This window comes from Haliaeetus albicilla, chromosome 1, assembly GCF_947461875.1.
Source record: "Haliaeetus albicilla chromosome 1, bHalAlb1.1, whole genome shotgun sequence".
NCBI lineage: Eukaryota > Metazoa > Chordata > Aves > Accipitriformes > Accipitridae > Haliaeetus > Haliaeetus albicilla.
Window position 1 is genome coordinate 26,162,048 of NC_091483.1, and position 19,434 is coordinate 26,181,481.

General features: G+C 39.6%; 1 protein-coding gene across 5 annotated transcripts in view; it reads right to left on the reverse strand.

The window, feature by feature from the left end:
• EGF (epidermal growth factor) overlaps window positions 1–7,870 on the reverse strand; it is a 65,315-nt gene extending 57,445 nt beyond the window's left edge. For 2 of the 5 annotated variants that reach the window (XM_069782826.1, XM_069782850.1), the window contains exon 1: window positions 7,205–7,869. In XM_069782826.1, the coding sequence (XP_069638927.1) occupies window positions 7,205–7,331 (127 nt within the window). In that variant the 5' untranslated portion in view covers window positions 7,332–7,869. Of the gene's footprint in view, window positions 1–7,204 lie in introns of all 5 variants that reach the window. The other 3 variants (XM_069782817.1, XM_069782834.1, XM_069782843.1) reach the window with 3 other exon arrangements.
• Between the last annotated feature and the right edge of the window lie 11,564 nt (window positions 7,871–19,434).

Genomic DNA, 19,434 nt, shown 5'->3' on the forward strand with positions numbered 1-19,434 from the left:
TTGGAGTAACTGGCTGACTAAGCTGGACAGTTAATCTGATCTTTTCACCAGTACACAAGCAGGTGCAAGACTGTTGATAAAGGCTATAATGTAGTTTATGTTAGTCAATATACTTTTATGATAATAGTGGCTTGTTAAATAAACCTGATTTTATTTCTCTGAGGAAATCACAAGTATGGGTGATAAAGGCAACTGTGTAGATGTAAGATTGCTAAAGACAGATTGTTTGACTAAGCAATGTGAAACACTGATGAAAGAACTATTATTCAGTCACAATACAGAGCACATTAAATAAGAAAAAGAAAGATAGGCCTGACCTACAGATTATACCTGGAAGTCTGCTTACTCTGAAAGGATTTGTGTTCATACTGGACAGAAAACTGACTTCTTAGCATGTTACTGGGCAAGAAAATTCAAATCATAACACATATAAACACAGGAGACATGAACAGTGGGGAAATAATTTTACTTCTGTATATGGCAGTGGTCAGACTATATTGGCATGTTGTTTGTATTCCTCAGATATAGGTTGTTAAAGGATCCTGAAAAATTAGAAGGTGTATACAACAAGGATAAAAAGCCTGATCTGAGGGTAAGCAAAAGTGCCTTTTGGTGACACACTTAGAGTTCAGTCTGCTTAGATTATCAGAAAGAAGCTTGGGAAAAAGATTGGTCACAGTATATAAATACCTTCACAAAGAAAAAGTACCAGGTTTTCTAAAGGACATTATAATCTTTTGCAGAAAAGATTTAACAAGGACTGATGGCTGAGAACTGAAGCCAGGGGAATCAAATTTAGACATTCAATTCGCATTAAACAGGAAGTATGATTCACTAAGGGGACTAGCTACCGAGAAAAACTGTGACGATGTGAAAAACATCAGTGGATATTCTCAAGTCAAGATCAGACTGGGAAGACATGCTTTAGCCAAGCACAGGTTACTGAGCTATGTACCAAGGTAACTAGACAATGACCTGTTATTTGCAGGACGGATTTTCCAGCTCTTTATGAGTGTACAAAACTGACTCTCCATGAAAGAGCACGCTGATTGATCAGGCTACAAGAATTTACACTGCCTCCCCAGTAATTGTACTTGAAGAAAGGATTTCAGAGTTATCAGTCTGCCCATTTTCACCACCACCAAAGTTCACATAATAAAGCAAATCCCACACATACTGAAAAGCAAGCAACCGCTCCAGCTGAAGAAAGGCTGTAGTGGAAGAATAACCGCCCCATAAAGACAAGGGGCACAGCAGCGACAGGCAGCTTGGCCACCAGAGAATGCCTCTTCCAGTGGTAAACAGGAAGCGCCAACAGACACAGCGCTATTGTAAAACACGCCGCAGCGCTGTGATCATTCAGCTTTTATGGCACTAACAATGGAAGGGGGTCCTATGCTTAACATGCTCTCTTCTTTGCTTAAAGTACCAAAAAAAAAAAAAAAAAAAAAAAAAAAAAAGGCTGTTTCTGCTGTTTCTTAAGGTTTAGGAGAACTCGATCATAAAACCATGCATCAGGTGTAACTAGCAGTGCCTTCACCTGCACTCTTAGTGCCAAAGCAAAGCACGAAGTTGCATCCTGCTGTAGCTGTTTTACGTGTCCTGGCAACCACATCCCCCAGTGGGAACTTTACCCTGTGAAAGAAATCGGCTTAGTGAACACAAAAGCTGTCTGCAGCGCCCTGACAGCCAGCCCTGAAAGGAAGAATGAGGTTCTGCTCAGTTCTCAAAGGCTTCTTTATGCAAAAAATGCCTTGAGAATCAGCAAAAACGATGAATCATGTCATCATGATGTTGGCAGCTCTCAATGACTTTGCATACAAATATGCTACTTTATTGAGAGTCCTGAGAAATGCTCTGATTGCAGAAGGTGAAGCATTAGTATGCCTGGCGGGGATACAGAGAAACCACAGTGAACCAGAACTTGCGTTTCATTATGGCCCCAAATACATACATTATATACATAAAATATACATGTGCAGATACACACACTCAAATAACCTCACTCAAATTTGGTTTCTGTGGAGTTGGACTGGGGATTAATTCAATCTGCTATATCTAGCCACCACCATAATCTTTTCAATAAGGTTTCATCACCCAAATTTCATCTGGCTTACAAAGAAAGCAGCCCATCCCTTTTATCTATTTTGTTAAAAGCATACAGCTTAAAGAAAAAAAAATACCCAGAAATGGAAAAAGATGCTTCATCAGCAGGTCACAATAAAATAGGTGAGACATGGCTCAGTATCTTCTCTTGCTAATTTTGAAAGAGGTTTAAAGTACAACTTGATCACTCAATTTTTGAGAGGATAGAGCCTGTGAAGTGCTCAAATATCGTGGTAAGAAATACAATGTGATTACAATAAGGTGGTTATCAACTCCCAGACTCTTCCAGTCCAGAGCCACAGAGGTGGTCATATCACAGATATGACAGTGAGAGCAATCATATGATTTAATCAAGTATAAAGTAGAATCAAATTTAGAATTGAAATAAAATTCAGAAACCACTTGTAGATATCTTGAAGAGAAATGGTAAAAAAGATCAAGGCACTACAATATCTTTCATTTTTTACCTTTCTGGACTCAGATCTCAAGGGTTTGGACACTATAATGGAAAAAAAAATATATATTGGTTTTGTCTTTGAAATAAATTCTATGTGCAAATTAGTAACTACAAAATGGACCACCACTTCCCAGATCAGGCAACTTGCAACATACTGTTACGGGCTTGACTTTCAAAGATGAAGTTCATAAGGCTATCATCTGGCCCTCTTTGAAAGGCATCAGCAAATACTGTCATCCAGCTCCCTCTAAAATCAGGTTTCAATTTAGATACTAGAAAGTAGTCGGTTTTATTTAAAACAGAACACAAAATTAATATCTGCTATTTTCCACTGAGCAAAACAATGATGAGTCTTGCAGTATTAGTCATTGGTCCTGGAGTCTGCCCCTAAGTCCTCTTCAGGATTAAGCTTCATGTGATATGTGACACCATTTCTGTCATTTTTGTAACTTATTTGCCTCCTCCCTATTTTGATCTAAGTTTTTACAGCTAAAGATAGTATTTGTCCACATTCAGCTGTATCCAATTTCCAGAGAATTCAATGGGAATCTTCTCCTGAATTGGTCTGTGGGTTCAGACCCCTGTTCAAGAATTCCTGACTACTATTTGGCAGCAATATTTTCAAGCATGTTTCCCTAAGGCATTATAATATGAAGTGAGCTAGCTGGAAGACAGCTACTGAAAGCAAGGAAACAAGCATGCGTCGACTGCAGCTTTTCTGGAGGGATAGAGTGGGATCTCAACAGGTTTATCCCTATGTCATGACAGGGGTAGACAACACAGTTCCCCATTTCATTGGCTCTTACTGCTCCTTATGCGACACTTGTGAAGAAAGGATAGCTGTGAATTAGTAAGGCTTGGCCGTTTCATATTTCTCAGAATACAACATAAGAAGTTCTAACAGTGTGTCTTCAGAAGGCTGTATGGAGCAAAGTGAAGCCAGGATTTAGCTAATTAAAGTGGATTTAAAGATGTAATACAAAGCAGAATAACTTAATATTCTGCACCACCAGTGCTCCATGGCAGGAGAGTGGTGAACAGCAAGAAAGAAAGGAGGAAAGCTTGAGACACAGAAAGAAGCATGTGACCAAAAGGGCTGACCTAGATAGCTGCAGTTGTCACCTTCAGTTGCAGGCTGTAGCTCTGTAGGAATGTGCAGCATGTTAGCCCTGAAGAAGTGACAAAGTCTGATCAGTTAATGTCAGAAGTTAGTAGAGATGTGCAGAATTTAAGAACCTATGATTAGGTAAAACTTCAATAATGTGGATCATGTTTTGCCTTCTTCAAAAGCTTTTTTTACAATATCGTTGGGGTTTTTTTAAATAACTATCTTCCTTCACTTTTAAGACTTACAAAGTGAGTATTCAAAGTCAGCCCTGAAGCCAAAGTACACCTCCAGTCTTGCAGTATCCAGTACATGATATATTTACCTAGGGTAGCCCAAGACTAACAGTCACTAGTATCTAGTCTAAAATTGAAAATGCAGGGGGCTGCTTAGGCACTTTTTCAGATAAACAGTGCCATGTGGGAAACTTTTTGGTTTCGAGTGGGAAAAGCATCTATACATCATTAGAGAGTAAAAAATAGTGTTGATAAAGCCGTACTTCAGGAGGACACAGGCAACTGATTTCAACAGGCATAAGGCGCATCCCCTGATGTACCAGGTATGCTTACCCGGTCAAATATGTTAGAAATCAAAGCTCTCCCGGGATCAAATATGCACATGTTTTTACCTTGTAGGAATAATAACTCCTGTGTAGCCCAGATCATTTTTCTTTAGATGTAGAAGGTTCTATGTTTTCACCAGGTCTAAGACAGGTTAGTTATTTAAAGGTAACTGAGTCCCCAGTCCTGACATCAGCTTAAAATAAATTATTAAATCAAGATGGCAATGTCAAAACTGGCAGAAATGCTTCCAATTCTACCATAACTTGCCAATAAATTGGTATGTTCATTCACCAGACTAGTCTTGTTCTGACCTCATGATCTGTTCTACCGTACTTTCTGTCTTATAAACCTTGCTGTTGTGGGACACAGCGGCCCCTCTGAAAGGCCTCTCCTCTCTTGGCATACCAAGTCAGGAATCAAATAATCTCTCTTAAAATAACTGTATAAAATTATGTGAGATATTTAGGGTTAGATTTCATTATCCTTCCACAGGATGAGAAGGTCTTTGATCTTTGGATATCCCTAGAAATAAAAGGAACTAATTAAGAAGTAAGCTATTTAGCAATGTAAGAAGAGCACGACCTAGACCTTTATCTGTAGTGGCAATATGGAAAACAAATCTAGAAAAGCCTACACACTTTCCAGTAAGTGTGTGCCCTAACCAAGGGCAGACACCTTCTCAATTCAGGGTAGTCCTTATGGCTGGCAGGATGCCACCACGGTCACAGATGATAAAGAACATTTTACAATTGATATATTTATTACAGTTCAGCAAGAATGGTCGCCAAGCCACAGTTCAGCTTGCTGTCATTGTTCACAGTTCAGTGGTATGAGTCATGTCTCCCACTCACCACTTTTATCCCCTCTATTACCTTCAAAGTCTGCCTCCAGCTTCCTACCACTTGCTTCCACTGCACCCTCCATCTCACATAGTTAATGAACTAGAATATCATACATCCGCTCTTCTGCTCAGAACATGACGTGTATCCAGCACGCAGAGGAAAGAACAGGGGAAATCCATTCCATCAAAGCATCCTTCAGTCTTACATTTCATGTCAAAATTTCACCTTTGCTTAATCCCCTGTAACCCAGTGGTCTCTAATTAAAAAGATACCTTAGCACATCTCATTTTTCATTTATTCTATGTTACATGGAATTGCTCAGAGTATGTCATAGTAATGTTAGCTCTTATGTAAAAGACAACTTCTATTACTATTTCCTGCGGAGTTTGCTGAGCTACTGGCCATTCTGTTTTGGTGCTTTACCTAATTCCCCTCATTCGTACAGCAGCTGAATGTATCTAATTTTCAACAGAAAACACATTATACAGGGCAGGTTATATCTCCATTAATGGAAGAGCAAAGTACACCAGTATACAAAATATGTCAACTGAAATAACAAATACATCTTTGCAGCCTTTTGAATGTCAATATTTAGAGTACATTTTGACTCATTAAACACTAGCCAAGCAATTCCCTTCATGTCAGTAGGATTCTCTTGTTATACATGAGCTCTTAATTGGACAACCCTGTAATGTAGAAGTCATAACAAATGCACATCCTAATTAACTTGTGGAAGCTACGTACATATCAGTAAATAGCATGGACCTATAGGAGAGGGTGTGTAAACTGCAACAGTTGCTGAGGATATGACATACACACTGCATATATTTCAGGTTGAGTTTACGGAGAACCAGGTCTAGTCTGGTCCCATGGACTGAATGGCCATCAACAGCAGAGAGGATAGATGCTCTCCTATGGGAACAGCTTCTGGTTTAGGTTGGCCTAAAGGGAATCCATTTTGTGCACTTTGAGAGTGCTCTGCAATGTGAAGACAAGCATAGTAAGAGGTGACAGTATGGAGATGCATTTCAGAAGTATGCTGCTCCTCATTTGAATTCAAGCATCAGTGTGGAAGCACCCTAGGTGTGTTTGGCTCTCAATTAAACCTTCAGTCAGGTTTATAATTTGTACACAAAAAATGCCTAGCTCCTCCTCTCTCAATACGAGAGCATTTAACATGCATACTTCTATTTTCTGCTTTCAAGATGGTATTTCTTGGCAGAATGCACAGAGGAGGCACCTGTTATTAAATCACTGGAATCATGTCAAGAACTGAGTCTGAGCCTCTGAAGCCCAAGCAATTTAAGGCAAAAGCATTAACTCCAAGTATTAGGTCTGTTTGCTTGAATCACTACAGAGCATTTCTGCATCTTCTTACTGCAAAGCCCACAACTTCATTGGTGCTGGCTTTCAAAAAAAACTTGGACTTCAAGGTAGCAGGGTAGGGAGAAGGGTTCTGTCATTCTTTGTCTTACACTTTGTAAAGAATAGGAACCTGCATTTTACATGTTCCAAATCACTTGGGGTGATTTTACTAATATTAGTGTCACACATTTCACCCAGACTTTAGTACTACAGTATCAAACACACCTGAGATTCATGTATTTTATGAGACATATTATTAAATATAAGCACACATATCCACATGCACCAATAAACATAGAATAGTTTTTAAAGTTATCCAGCCCACATCTAAATATATACTAATACATAATCATTAAAATACTCTTTCTATATGCATACAGAGAAACAACAATACATCTATACACAAACTTTACATATACAGAAGCATGAATATGTGCATGCACATGTATTGAAAGTACAGAGACACTAAAGCTATGGCGAGGAATTTTGGTAACTAGGGAACAGTTCAGATCTCTTAATGATCATATAAAAGTTTATCCTGCTTTCTGATAGTTAAACTGACAGACCAGTGACTGATTTCTGAAAAACAAACTAAATAAAATTAGTTCTGTTCATTATGAGAAGCAAAAGATATCAAGAAGCTGATTTATCAATTCTGCCAGTACAACACACAAGCAATCTGTAAAAAAACTCTTTGAAAATTATAAAGCTCAAGTAAGAGAATACAAATGTAGTTTTCTTAATCTGTGAATGGTCAGCAACTTACCTATACAAGCAGAGTTTTCAGTCTTTAATCTGTATCCATTAGGACAGTTCCAGTGCTGCAGAGCTGAGAGGCTGACAAAACCAATTTTAAAAACCACTGGCAAAAAAGCGACAAGGAAGAGAAACATAATCTTGAGGTTTTTTTGAACTGTCACGAGAGAAAAACTAGCTTGTATTCAGTCATATCCAGGACAAGATGAGCATGTGTAATCCCAAAAGGTTTCTGCAATCTCCCACTTTACACTCAGACATCTTATCACAATACCAAGTTTTATCTTTGCCTTGCTTTTCTTGTCACTTTAGCCCTTACTGTGTCTGACTACAACCTTGAAGAAATTCCTGGGAGATTTCTTCCACACACACGTTGTTTTTTCCTCTCTCTCTTTCGTTTCTTTTTTTTTTTTTCTTTTTTGGAAGCCAAGTATGAAATGCCTGACACTCTTGCCACAAATTTAACACAGCTTAAAAGCAATGCTCGCAAGGATCACTGCTAATTTCCTCGCAACAAGCAAAGCTGCTGTTTAAATCTTAAAAACAGCGAATTTGGAAAACTGTTCACCACAGCCCTCAGTGGAGTATAGGGAGTGAGATCTCCAGGTACCGAGCTTCTCCAAAATGCAGTTGCTTCTTACATACAAACTTGGACGGGCTCCTCTTTTCTTTTTAAAGCTCTGCTTGCCCCACCTCTTCTCTTTTTAGTGCCACTTGAGTGAACCCTGTGTTTGCAAATAGTAATGTGGTCAGTTCCTTACTACAGGGAACTGAGCCAGAATACAGATACCCAGCCACCCATAATAAATACAGTCTATTTAGAAAAGCAGCCCCTCCTGCTTGAGAAGTACCTGCGGCATGCCAGCTAAGTTTCGTTTCTCAGAGATTGTAGGCAGGTTTATACCACGCCTGTTCAATCATAATTAGTTGCATTCATTTTAATATTGTCATGCGTTTTACCACCAGAAATAAACTTTGTCATCAAAATATTCCATGCAAAAAGGGGAAAAAAAAATCCCACTGGTTTCCCCAACATATTTCAACTGGAAATACAAATTGGCTTAAGGTCAAGTTCAGATCTAGGGTATGTGTTCGTAATTCTGATTTCAAAGGAGTTGCAATCATCTCTCTCAGGTCTGAATTTGGCTATTCTGCACTTCCAGGAAAATACCTGGGCAGAGACTGGGGCAACGTACTCCAAGTCTGCATCTCTCACTCATGTTGCAGTCAATTATATGCACACATCAGTGTTCTAAGAGGCTACTGTTGTGATGCAGTGCTCTTTACACCTGTTTTGCTGAGGTATATAAACTAGACAAATTGCAGGTGATCAAGCTCATAATTCTTCCAGTACTGAAAAAAAATCTCCTTTTCCCCAGTCCTTTGGCCCAGACCAGCAAAGCTCTAGAGCACATGCATAAGTGACTTGCTGAATTTTGAACGTGTTGAGATTTAAGCAGGTGTTTAAATGGTTGACTGCGCCAGCCAGGCTTTGTTGAGTTAACTACTGTGAGGCATTCTGGTTCTGTCACTTTTTTCTTTCCCTGTTTTTTAAAAATTCTGCAGTGTTGTGCTAGAATAAATACTAATACAACAGCTGGATACAGCAGAAGCATCAGACGGTAACCTACAGCTGTACAAGTTCCATCTCTGGGAAATCCACCCACCTCCTCCCCCCCCGCCCTTCCAAATTTGTCTGAATCAATAAGAGTCCAGACTTGCACTGTCAGAAAATAAGCAGCATGAAACCTGATTGTAAATTGGACTGCTCTCCATTAAAAGCAACTGTTTCTTGATGTTTCTGCCTCTGTGTGTGCACATTCTGCTCACTCAATCTTCACTGCTACAGCTAATGCAACTAATTAAATCCGTACTGACAAATGGCAGCCACATTTCCATATACTCTGTTCAGAACCGAGACTTTCTTCTGCATGCTATAAAATACAATAACAGTAATGTAAATTATGCAGGGCCAGACTCATGCCAAACAGCATTTGCTTCTCCAAATAGTCGCCTGGAATACAAAAGGGCAACCAATGTGAAAGCACAGTATAATGCCATCCCATCTAGGATTACAGGATCCTGCCCAGGAGCTGTGGTATGTTCCACGTGAACCTCTTTTACTAATTCTGCAGCCGTCGGTTCCTCCTCACACAATTTTCTTCAGTGTTCAAGCTGGGAGCACACAACCTAAACGGCTCAAAAGGAATGTGTCACTTCTTTGTGAGCAACCACCAGCAAGCAGAGTGTTTGCTAGACCGTGAGGGTGGCCATCCCAGCACAGCCCTGACCTCTTCCAGGGCAGACTCAGACAAACTCACTGAAGGAGACAAAATTAATATGCTCTCGCTTTGCTATTAAAACCCAGAAGCAATTTCTGTCTTATTCACATTCTTTTAGTCTCTTATTTACACAAATTGTCTTTTCTGAACATCTCCTTCAATCTGCTCCCCCCACCCCCACTCCATTTCCTCTTATTGCCTTTACTCAAAACACAAAGGCATGTACCAGAATTTCTCTTTTTACTCTAAAGTAAAAATGAAGACAGAACTGTCTGACATGCCAATGCCACAATGACCTTTTCTGGAAGAAGAGATCCCTTCACTGCAGTCAGGTAAAGAATGGTTAATAAAGACATTAATTTTACCATCCTAGAACTATAGGAATGGTTTAAAAACAGGAAGAAAAATCGCTTAATAGTGGGATTACTTTTTTTTTGCCCTCAAAACCCAAATATGGCTCAGACCAGAACTAATCCCCAGACCCACAATATGATACAACATGGTCTAGGCCTAAGGATGTAAATAAGTTACTTAAAGTGGATAGAACCAATCAACTCCCCTTAGACCAAACCAGAAAGTTCTCAATAAAGTATGAAATGCATCAGGCTGTACCACACCTAAACTTTTCAAATATACCATTTTTCACCAAGCGGTTCAGCACACAATTCCTTCACACCTAAAGTCATTTAGCATTTAAGAAGTTGTTCAAACTAGTTTCTACAAAGAAAACTATTGTGCTCACCTACAGGTATTAAGTACAGCAATTTACTTTAGTCTAGCACTCATATGATAAATTAGACTAAAATAGCACAGTGGTCTCATTTGAAGGGCTCACCACAGAATCAGTCCAAATGATCTTAAAATTATTTGTCCCAGTATGTCAAATGCAAAGAACTGACTTAGTTTAGTTTGACCTGCTGACTGAAGAGACTGATGAACGAATGACAAATAAATATTTTATAACTTTCTTTTGGAATTCCTGCTATCTCAGCTAGCTTTGGAAAGCTTTCTTTGCCAAAGTTGGTAAAGACCAGTCAGCGATTCAAATGGAGAGGGTCTTCTCCCCTACCTTGGCAAAGAGCTGCTGTTATCTAGTTCAAGGACAGTATGTTCTGGCTGTTTCTAAACTGTGAAGGAAACGGAGCCCTCCCTCAGTTTCCCAGAGCTTTCAGTATCTATATTGTATTAATTAGCACATTGTTTAAATCATATATTGGTGTTTATTCTTGCTTACTACACACTACACTAGCTTGTCAGCACTTTGACTTCTTTTCCTGTCAGCCTCTGGAAGTTTGATTCTGGCCTTAGGCATATACTAATCTGGTTAAATTATATTTTATAGTTATCATGATCCCAACTACCACCAACACAGGTTAATGATTAAATGCAAGAGTTCACTGAAATAGAGTAGGAAAAGTGTAGTGGCTATCTCTAGTACAAAAAGCAGAGAGTAGTGAGGAACACTCAGATCCCACAAAACAGCTTCCAGATCCTCCCCGATGGCCCCAGGGAATCTGCCAGCCCCTGGGTCAATGTGTTAATGTATGTGTCATTCTGTCAGAAGAAGCTTTTGCCACCAGAGCACTAGCTAATTGACATAAGCAACTTTTACAATTATACCGGGGATTTCTGATAGCTTTCAGGAAAAATACACAACATTTCACAAGCCATGCCTCACACCTACTTACTGAAGCCTGATCTCAGTGTCACTGTGGAGAGGGCTGACTCTGATCACCATACTCTCTCTGACATGACAGTGCTTGATTCAGTACTGCTAACGTCATTTCAGCAGGTTGAGCCTGCATCGTGTACAATTCTGACAAAAGGGACATTATGCGATATTAAATTGACTGTCAGACAGAGCAGGAGGAGGCACAGTGTGAGAGAATGGCATATTCCAGTGATCTCTAAAAGCCAGGAATGCCTGAAATCTCTTCCCGAGGTATGACAGCCATTCTGGTTTTGTCCTCAAGCATGTCACTCATTGTTCTTTTCAACAATTTGGAGATGATATTTGGCTGGCAGGATGTTGTAATTTAATTTATTAGTAAAATTAATTAAAGAGCGGGGCTTTAAATCATGAAAGCTTTATGAAAGCCAAGTGCTATTGTAGGTAGTTTCTTTCCAGTTGTGTCAATTCGTTTCACAGCAGCAATTATGACAAATACCCACTGCATTTTATTTTTTTTTGACAGTTTGAGTCCCATGTCTTTTCTGCTAGGGTTACAATTTTTCCTACTGCAATCTGATTATAAGGAAAAGAAAAAGACAAAAAAATCCATGTTAAAACCATCCTGTTAATTATAACCAATATTATCTTCTTAAAGCAGTTTTTACATTTAACATTTTGACAGGCACATTTCACCAGTTGCCGTAGAGTGAATACTTATTTCATCAGCTAGACCACGCTGGAATCCACAGAAGGATCCAGAAAGAAAGTTAAATATGCTCGGTCTCTCGTATCCAGACACTCAGAACAAGAGCGAAACATTCTGGGGAAGCCACAGAGCACATTACTGACTTATGACATTTATCAATGTTAGATGACTACATTAGGCCTCTATGTTAGCAGACATAAAGGAGTAGTTAAAATAGCATGTTGAAACAGTCGTTTGGCTCCCTGAAGCGGAGATAAAACTGAAGATAAAGCAAGTCATTTGTTAACATGAATAAGGTCTATGCAGCTTGCTACATGAGAACATTTAAGAAAGGAAAGATCTTAGCAGGTATGGCATTACTTCACTACCAGGGTCAAAAAAATGTATCCTCCCCATGGCTTTTTTGCTGTTTTTCTGTCCCAGGGATAGCTCTGTTTCACTCACAGCAAAATGATCTCCAGTGCACATATTAGAACAGCCACTCTAACAGATCTCTCAGAACAAAGGTACTGGCTGAAATCTGATTTCACTGATTTTCAGAGATGCTGAGCATTCACTGTTACCAAAGATGTTGTCAGTGCCTGGTACTGAGCTCCTGTGAGCAGACTGCAGGATGCTCCCAGTTGCTGCCAGGCGCCAACACTCTGAAGGAGGCGATGACTTCCTGAGCGTGCTGCAAGCCACGTTCTCTTCGTGGAAATTTAACATTTTCCTGTACGTGGCCATGCAGCTGCTGCCAGCAGGATTCATCAGTGAATTGGTGGGCAACCAAGAGCAGGTGTAATAAAATACATTGCTAACTGCTGGGAATGTTCATTTCCCTACAATTCATAGAACAGATTCAAGGGATCTCCAGAAGGAAATATGTCCTAACTAGTAAGTATTTGAGCATTGAGAACCTCCTGATGAATTTGCCCAGAGCCTGCTGAAAGTAAGCTTGCACTGGAAGAGCAAGTTTTTGGTGTGATGTCATTTACTGTGTGAGATAATTTTACAGGCTCAGTACAGATCTAAAGCAAAACAATATATGGTTGTCAGACGCTACGCGCAGTGGCCATTAGAGTCCTGCATGTGGATTTCTTATACCATATCTGGAAGTAGTTGGTCCAGAAAGTGGCAAGTGATCAGCAACGGGCTCTGCCATGGAAGAGGCAGCTTGACCTGACACCACCTCAGAGAAAGCCTCACAGCTGCAGGCAGCGCAATGCCAGAGCCTATCACAGCCCCAAATGCCGCTGTGAGCATGATATCCCAGAACTTGGCATCCAAATCCTGCAGCTACCAAACACACCCTGCTTGAGGCCACAGCTGTCAATTCTCCATCTAGAGAGGGACAAGGAAAGAAGAGCAGTGGAGAAAAAGGCAGGCGTACTAAGTACAAGCAATAGGCCACATTATATCTAACTTTTAGATAATGGTTCTGCATACCCCAAAGCTTCAGACAGATCCTGTATTGCTGGTGGGAGCGTGAATATGGAGGCTCCGCTTCAAACTCAAGTGACAGTAGTGATTTCAGAAAGTTCTTTGCAGTAGTCCCTTTGCCTCTGGAGCCCTGTCAAACACTACTGAACTACAGGAATCCCCTGAGATTACCTGTAGGAGTCAGAAATACTATTATTCCCATGGTAGTTTTGACTACAGGAATCCCCTGAGATTACCTGTAGGAGTCAGAGATACTATTATTCCCATGGTAGTTTTGAAGAAAATGAAACAACCTAACAAAGGCTTGGTCTCAGGGACTGATCAAGCGAGTACTAAGCACTGGATTAAGCATTAAGGACCGGGGAAAATCATTTTGTAACAGAGCAGCATGCAAGTGATTTTATAACCAGCAAACAGCAAGCAAAATGGTTATTAACAGTCACATACATTCTTACAAAACGTCTGTTCAGCTGCACAGCAACAAGCAATGTCTGCCTAGCTGAAAAGTGAACAAACAGATTCCTGAGAGAGACAGCTATCTCCTTTATGGTTGCCAGTACACATCGGTTGGCGTAGCCTTTGCCTTACACTAGGCTGTCCACTTACAAGCCAGGAAAAGCAACAGTGAAATCAGGCATAGTTAGGCTTTGTAAATTAAAATTTCTATGGACACACAGACAAATTCTGCAGCTGCTATAACCATATGCACAGCGTATTAAAAGGTTCCTTCATTCCATCTTCAGCCCTGCCACGGGCTTCCTGCATGATCTTGGCATACTGTGCAAGATCTACGCACCTCAATATTCACCTTTTTATAATAAAAAGGACCAATACTTCCCTTTTGCATGAAGGAGGGTTACTTAATTTAATAGCTGTTATAAAGTGCACCGAGATCCTTGTCTGTAAGGTAGTATTCAAAACTGCAAAGTAATTGTTAATTTATTACTGCTAAGATCACATAGAGAGAACACATTAGGCCACAAAACGGAAGGAAAAAGAGAAAATTAATTTGGGTTTGTACATTAGTTGCATCAGAAATAAAAAAAAAATCTTCTTGCCAAGTGGTGTTGCAAGGCACCGAAAATTTTTAAATATGAATTGTTACTCCCAGAATGCAATATAACTTTACTTCTATACAGAAAAGCATAGTAAAAATATACTTCCTTCAAAGGAGATATGTTAATGTTATACTGTATTTCTACCAAAAATCATTGCACTATATTGTAGAAACTTTTATTTCTCAAAGTGCAAACTAAGTTTATTATAATAAAATTCCTGCTAGTGCTATGAGATAAAATACACAAAAGCCTTCCATGACTTTAGTAGAACTAACACAATATATATAAGTAGGAATACACCAGCTAGCTTAAAGTACTAAGAGAGCATTTTTGAGACTCATTGCCTTATACGCTATGTAAAAAAATGCCTTATACTCTCAAGTCACTTCACAAGTTACCAGACTAAAACCACAATAATAACGAACGTAGTAGCTAATCCAAAATTACCATCTATAAGATTCACCTCAGCCTATTGTAGCAGCTTTATTAAAAACTAGAGTACTTCAGGGCCATCCTGTATAATATTACAACCCTACTGCAGTTAAGATCAACTGGGCATTAAGACAGAATTATAAAAAGGAGTACCCACCCAAATACTTCTCAGCAATGCCTGTGGGAGAGGGTTTGGTGTATCTCTTGGGCAGTGTTTTGAAAATTAGCCATAGGTGCCCAGTTTTCCAAAATGAAACAAGACTCTAGTAAGGGGAGAGGGGCACGGGAAATCTATTCTGAGAGTCTGCATGTGTTTCCCAATGCTAAAGAAACCTCTCCATTTGCGCATTTGCATTTGACTGCCTTATTTAGAGCTGGGCTGGCAGGCAAGGCAGAACATGTCATAAGAAGAAACCTGAATACACAAAATATCTGGGTCAAACAGTAAAATTCTAATATCATCTATATATCTCTAGAGAGACTTACAGAAGGACCTACCTTATGTATGTTGGCGTAGAAGTCAAAGACACTCATTCCTGCATACATTCTCAATGCTCATAGCCACTCATTGCTGCAAAACATGCGGACCAAAGGCGGGGACTCTCCTCGAGTGTTGCTGGATGACAGGCTCATCATCACGTTCCGGGATGAAATACCCAGAGTGACAGCCCTTTGCTTCCAGACATGAAGGAGAAACTGATCCTGAGCTCACTGAAGTCAATATCAAACTTCCATTGACTGCATTAAAAACATTGGACTAGGCCTATCTTACGGAAGGGACAGACTCTTGTCTTAACTGTCAACACAGCTCTAAATAAGCACATTTCTTTTTTCTCCCACAGAAATCATGATATTAGGTTGCTGGGTGAGAGAATATCTCTATCATATGCTCTCCAGGGGCTACTTAAGCATCTTTTTAAACCTGTATAATTTAACTTAGGCCTGATACTCAGAAATAAGAGAAATATTGACAAATATTTCTAATATTTTAGAAAATATTAGTAAAAGTAAAGGCAAAACCAGAGGACAATCTGATTAAGCCTTCAGGATATAGTTTTCATGCTATGCACTTTTACACCTGTCCCAAACACAAGTTGCCACTGCATGCGCATATGAAACGGACATTTCTTTTCTCAATTTTAAGTCCACGAGAGGTTCTAGCAGCAAACGTTAACTAGCAATTGACATCAAATTCCTTTTCCTTTGCTGCCAATAACAGGCACCTGTTCACTACTACACAACAGAGCAATTATGCTATCAGAAATTATCTGTTATTAAAAATTGTTCAAGTCATAGTGTTCTGTGGATCAAGTATTCAGCTACTACTAATGCTTTTGTCATAAGATGAAGAACAACCTGTTAAGTGCAGAATAATTCAAAAGAGGAAAGCATCATAAGCATTTAAGGCTGAATGGTTTGTCTGTACTGCTCCATGGCTGTTGAGAACCCTTGCTACAGCTGCACCCACAATGAATAAATGAAAACATTCATATTTCACATCACTCTGTTTTTACCAGGACCCATCAGATTAAGCATATTGTTTAATTTAGACAAATGTACAGACAGGAAAAGACTGCCATATCTTAGCTTCACGTGTTTAAAATAGATCAATTTACCTCCAAAGTCATCAGGATTTCTCCTGACTAAGCAATTGGACTATTCCTAGAAGTATTGTGGTCACTATTCAGTAGCTTAGAAGAAAAAAACCCAAGTCTTTCTGATGCAGCAAACCTCTTGGCAATCAGTGCTTAGTCAAAATGGTTAGGGCTTGAAGTAATACTCTTGAGATTGGAGTGCTGAAGCCAAAGCAATTGATTTTCTGTGATCAGCTGAACTGCAGAGTTACTGAGAAGCAGCATCTCCACAAAACTAGAAAAAGTAGTCCGCCAACACCAAAGAAGGAAATGGTATGCTACATTGTAAATGGCAGTCACTTTACCTTTCTGCAGCCTCATTACTTAGGCAGTGGATATGTTGAGCTCTGTGAGAGGCAACCATATGGCAGCTGTCAGGGCTGCTTCTCATAAACTGCTGACCTTTGAGGATGGTGGAACTGCTATGAAAATGCTGCACATAAACAAAAAGCTCCCCCCTCTTGCACAAAAGTGCCAGGCAGGACACAGGTCCCTGATGGCTATTGAGATGAACTCAAAAAAACACGGATAATTTTCATTTGTCTGTGGTCATCAGTGGTTACTTATACACACCAGGTTCATACAGCGATGAAAGGAGGCCATTCAGTTGCATCTTCACAGGCTCCTTTATCACGATGAGAATCTCAGTCATCTGTGGTCTCCTTAATAGATGGTCAGTCATCCTTAGAGACTTTCCTGGTATAATATTTTTTGAGATGGGTATGAAACACATTAGTGAGGGGCACTTTGTCTGACTATTACTGTTTTATTAGTACTGCAAGTGGCTTATGATCTACCTGTCACATTGTTGAAATTGCCAAGATGTGGAAGCATCTTCTGAATCTCTCCCATGGCCCAACCTCTCGCTAGACACTCTCGCTATTTGTGCATACTTATTCTTGGTGTCTGAGAGCTGCCTGAAACAACTTGTGACAGGATTCAGCTCACTGTAACTGGAGTACCACTCCATTAAGTCGAGCTAGTGGCATTTGTGGAAAAGGCTGTGGGCTTAGAAACATTGTCAAATGCCAGTTCCCAGCCAGGATGTGGTCAATAAATTATTTAGAGCATCTTTTCAGAACACATTTCTATGTTTTATCCCCAGCCTACGCAAGGTCGGCATCACGCAGTTCATAAAGAGCATGGCCTTTTGTGGCATTTACTCCAAATATTCATCAGAGGAAGAAACCTCATCATTTCAGATATATTTTTAGGTGGTGACATTTGACTTCAACTTCCTCCAGGCGCGTCCCCCTGCCCTTTTGGTGAATCACAAGTTATTTGTACTGTAATGGGCTTCCTATAGTTAAAAGTTTTGTCAATTCATTCTGCCCAGAACTTCCTATAACTGTGAAGGATCAGAAAGATATGCAAGGATGTGTTTTGACTATAACAGATCCTATAAAAGTACATTATCTTCATAGTTTATTTCTCTCTTCTGTTTCAGTATTCTTCTCGGTAAGACTGAAAATCATTCAGGCAGTGTTGTCCAGGTTCACTCCAGCTATCTTTCTAGCTGGCAGTTGTCATCAAATACTGTCCTAGCTTTTCCCACTTAACATGTGGCCCATCCCATTCTTACACTTCCATTAGACTCCTTTGATGGCAAAGCTGTCAATCACATGGCTCCTCGCCTATAGAGCCTCATCAGACTCAGAAAGCCAATCTTTTTCTTTCCTTCAGCCTAAGTCTAGGGTTTCCCCTTCCACAAGTCTTGTTACAAAGCAGCTACCTCAACTCCTGAATTAATATTCAATATAATGAATAAATCATGTACAAGAACATGATCTTTTGTCCCCCAGACCAGATTTCTCTTAACTCTGCTGAAGATCTTTCCTGGATCCAGTTATTTGAACTGGTAAATTCTCACTATTCTTCCTCCTTGCAGTTCTTGCCCATGATTTTATAAGCCAAAAGATTGGTGGATGAGGTCTTTCCACTCAGGGAACCGAGTACATTTCAGCAGAGTGTTTTTATTCTTTACTTAATCTTACTTCTGTGTTTCCTGCAGGAATTTCTTCTTTGCTACTCATGCATTCTCCTTCACCACAGCCTTTTTGCTTGTTTAGAATCTGTGTTTGATCAGGTTGCCAATTTAATGCTCTCTTCCAAGGCAGACTTGCACATAAATAGTTATACTAAAAATTCTTGTTTCATGTCCCAGCCACCAAACTATCATCTATGCATTCTGCTTGTACTGAGTGCCTTTCCAAATGTCTGTCTGCTGATTCTAGGCCTTCCCAGTCTTTTATAAAAAAAAGAGCAATTGTTTAACCATTATTCCTTTTTTTGGCATCATTTTTGGCTGATCAACCCTTAAAAGAATTTTCATGACCATTCTTCTGATTTCTTTATGAAGGTCAATGAGCTTTAAGAATCACCATTTTTTTTCTCTCATATCATTTGATCCAGACGTCACTTCTACGTGAGTCTTCAGTAGTAAGAAACTGAAAACTTAATCATGTTGTGACAGGCTGAACTTCTGTCTGTATCAATTCACATTCAGGCAATCTCTAGAGCTAAGTCATTGCTAAAGACAAGAAAATGTCACTTTTTCCTATCAATAAACAAGGAACTTTATTAGTTACCTCTCCTCATGAAGTCCCTGTTACAGTTTCAAAGAAGCAGTTCATATACATATTGGACATAATGTCTATTCAATCATTGTGCCTGACCAGAACAAAGACCGTTATTTTTCTGGCTTATGAAAAACGTGGCTTCCATTGTTTCTGCTGCTGATTACTCTATCCAAAGGGAATGTCTGTTCCTCTGTCAAAGAGTAAAGAATGCTCAAGCAAGCTAAGGAACAAATAAGCAGCACTTTTGTGCATGAAAATGTGTCTCTGCCATTCTAGAGAAATTCTTTCCTAATGTAGAGAAATAATTTGGGGCAAACTTCTACTAAAATATTATGCTCAGATTTTAGGCTGAACTCAGAATGACTGCACAGAACTCCAGGAACTGAGTGTTTTGTGGATATTGATGCAAGGCAGACATGATGGCAAACACTACAATTGCAAGGTGTAAGTGATCC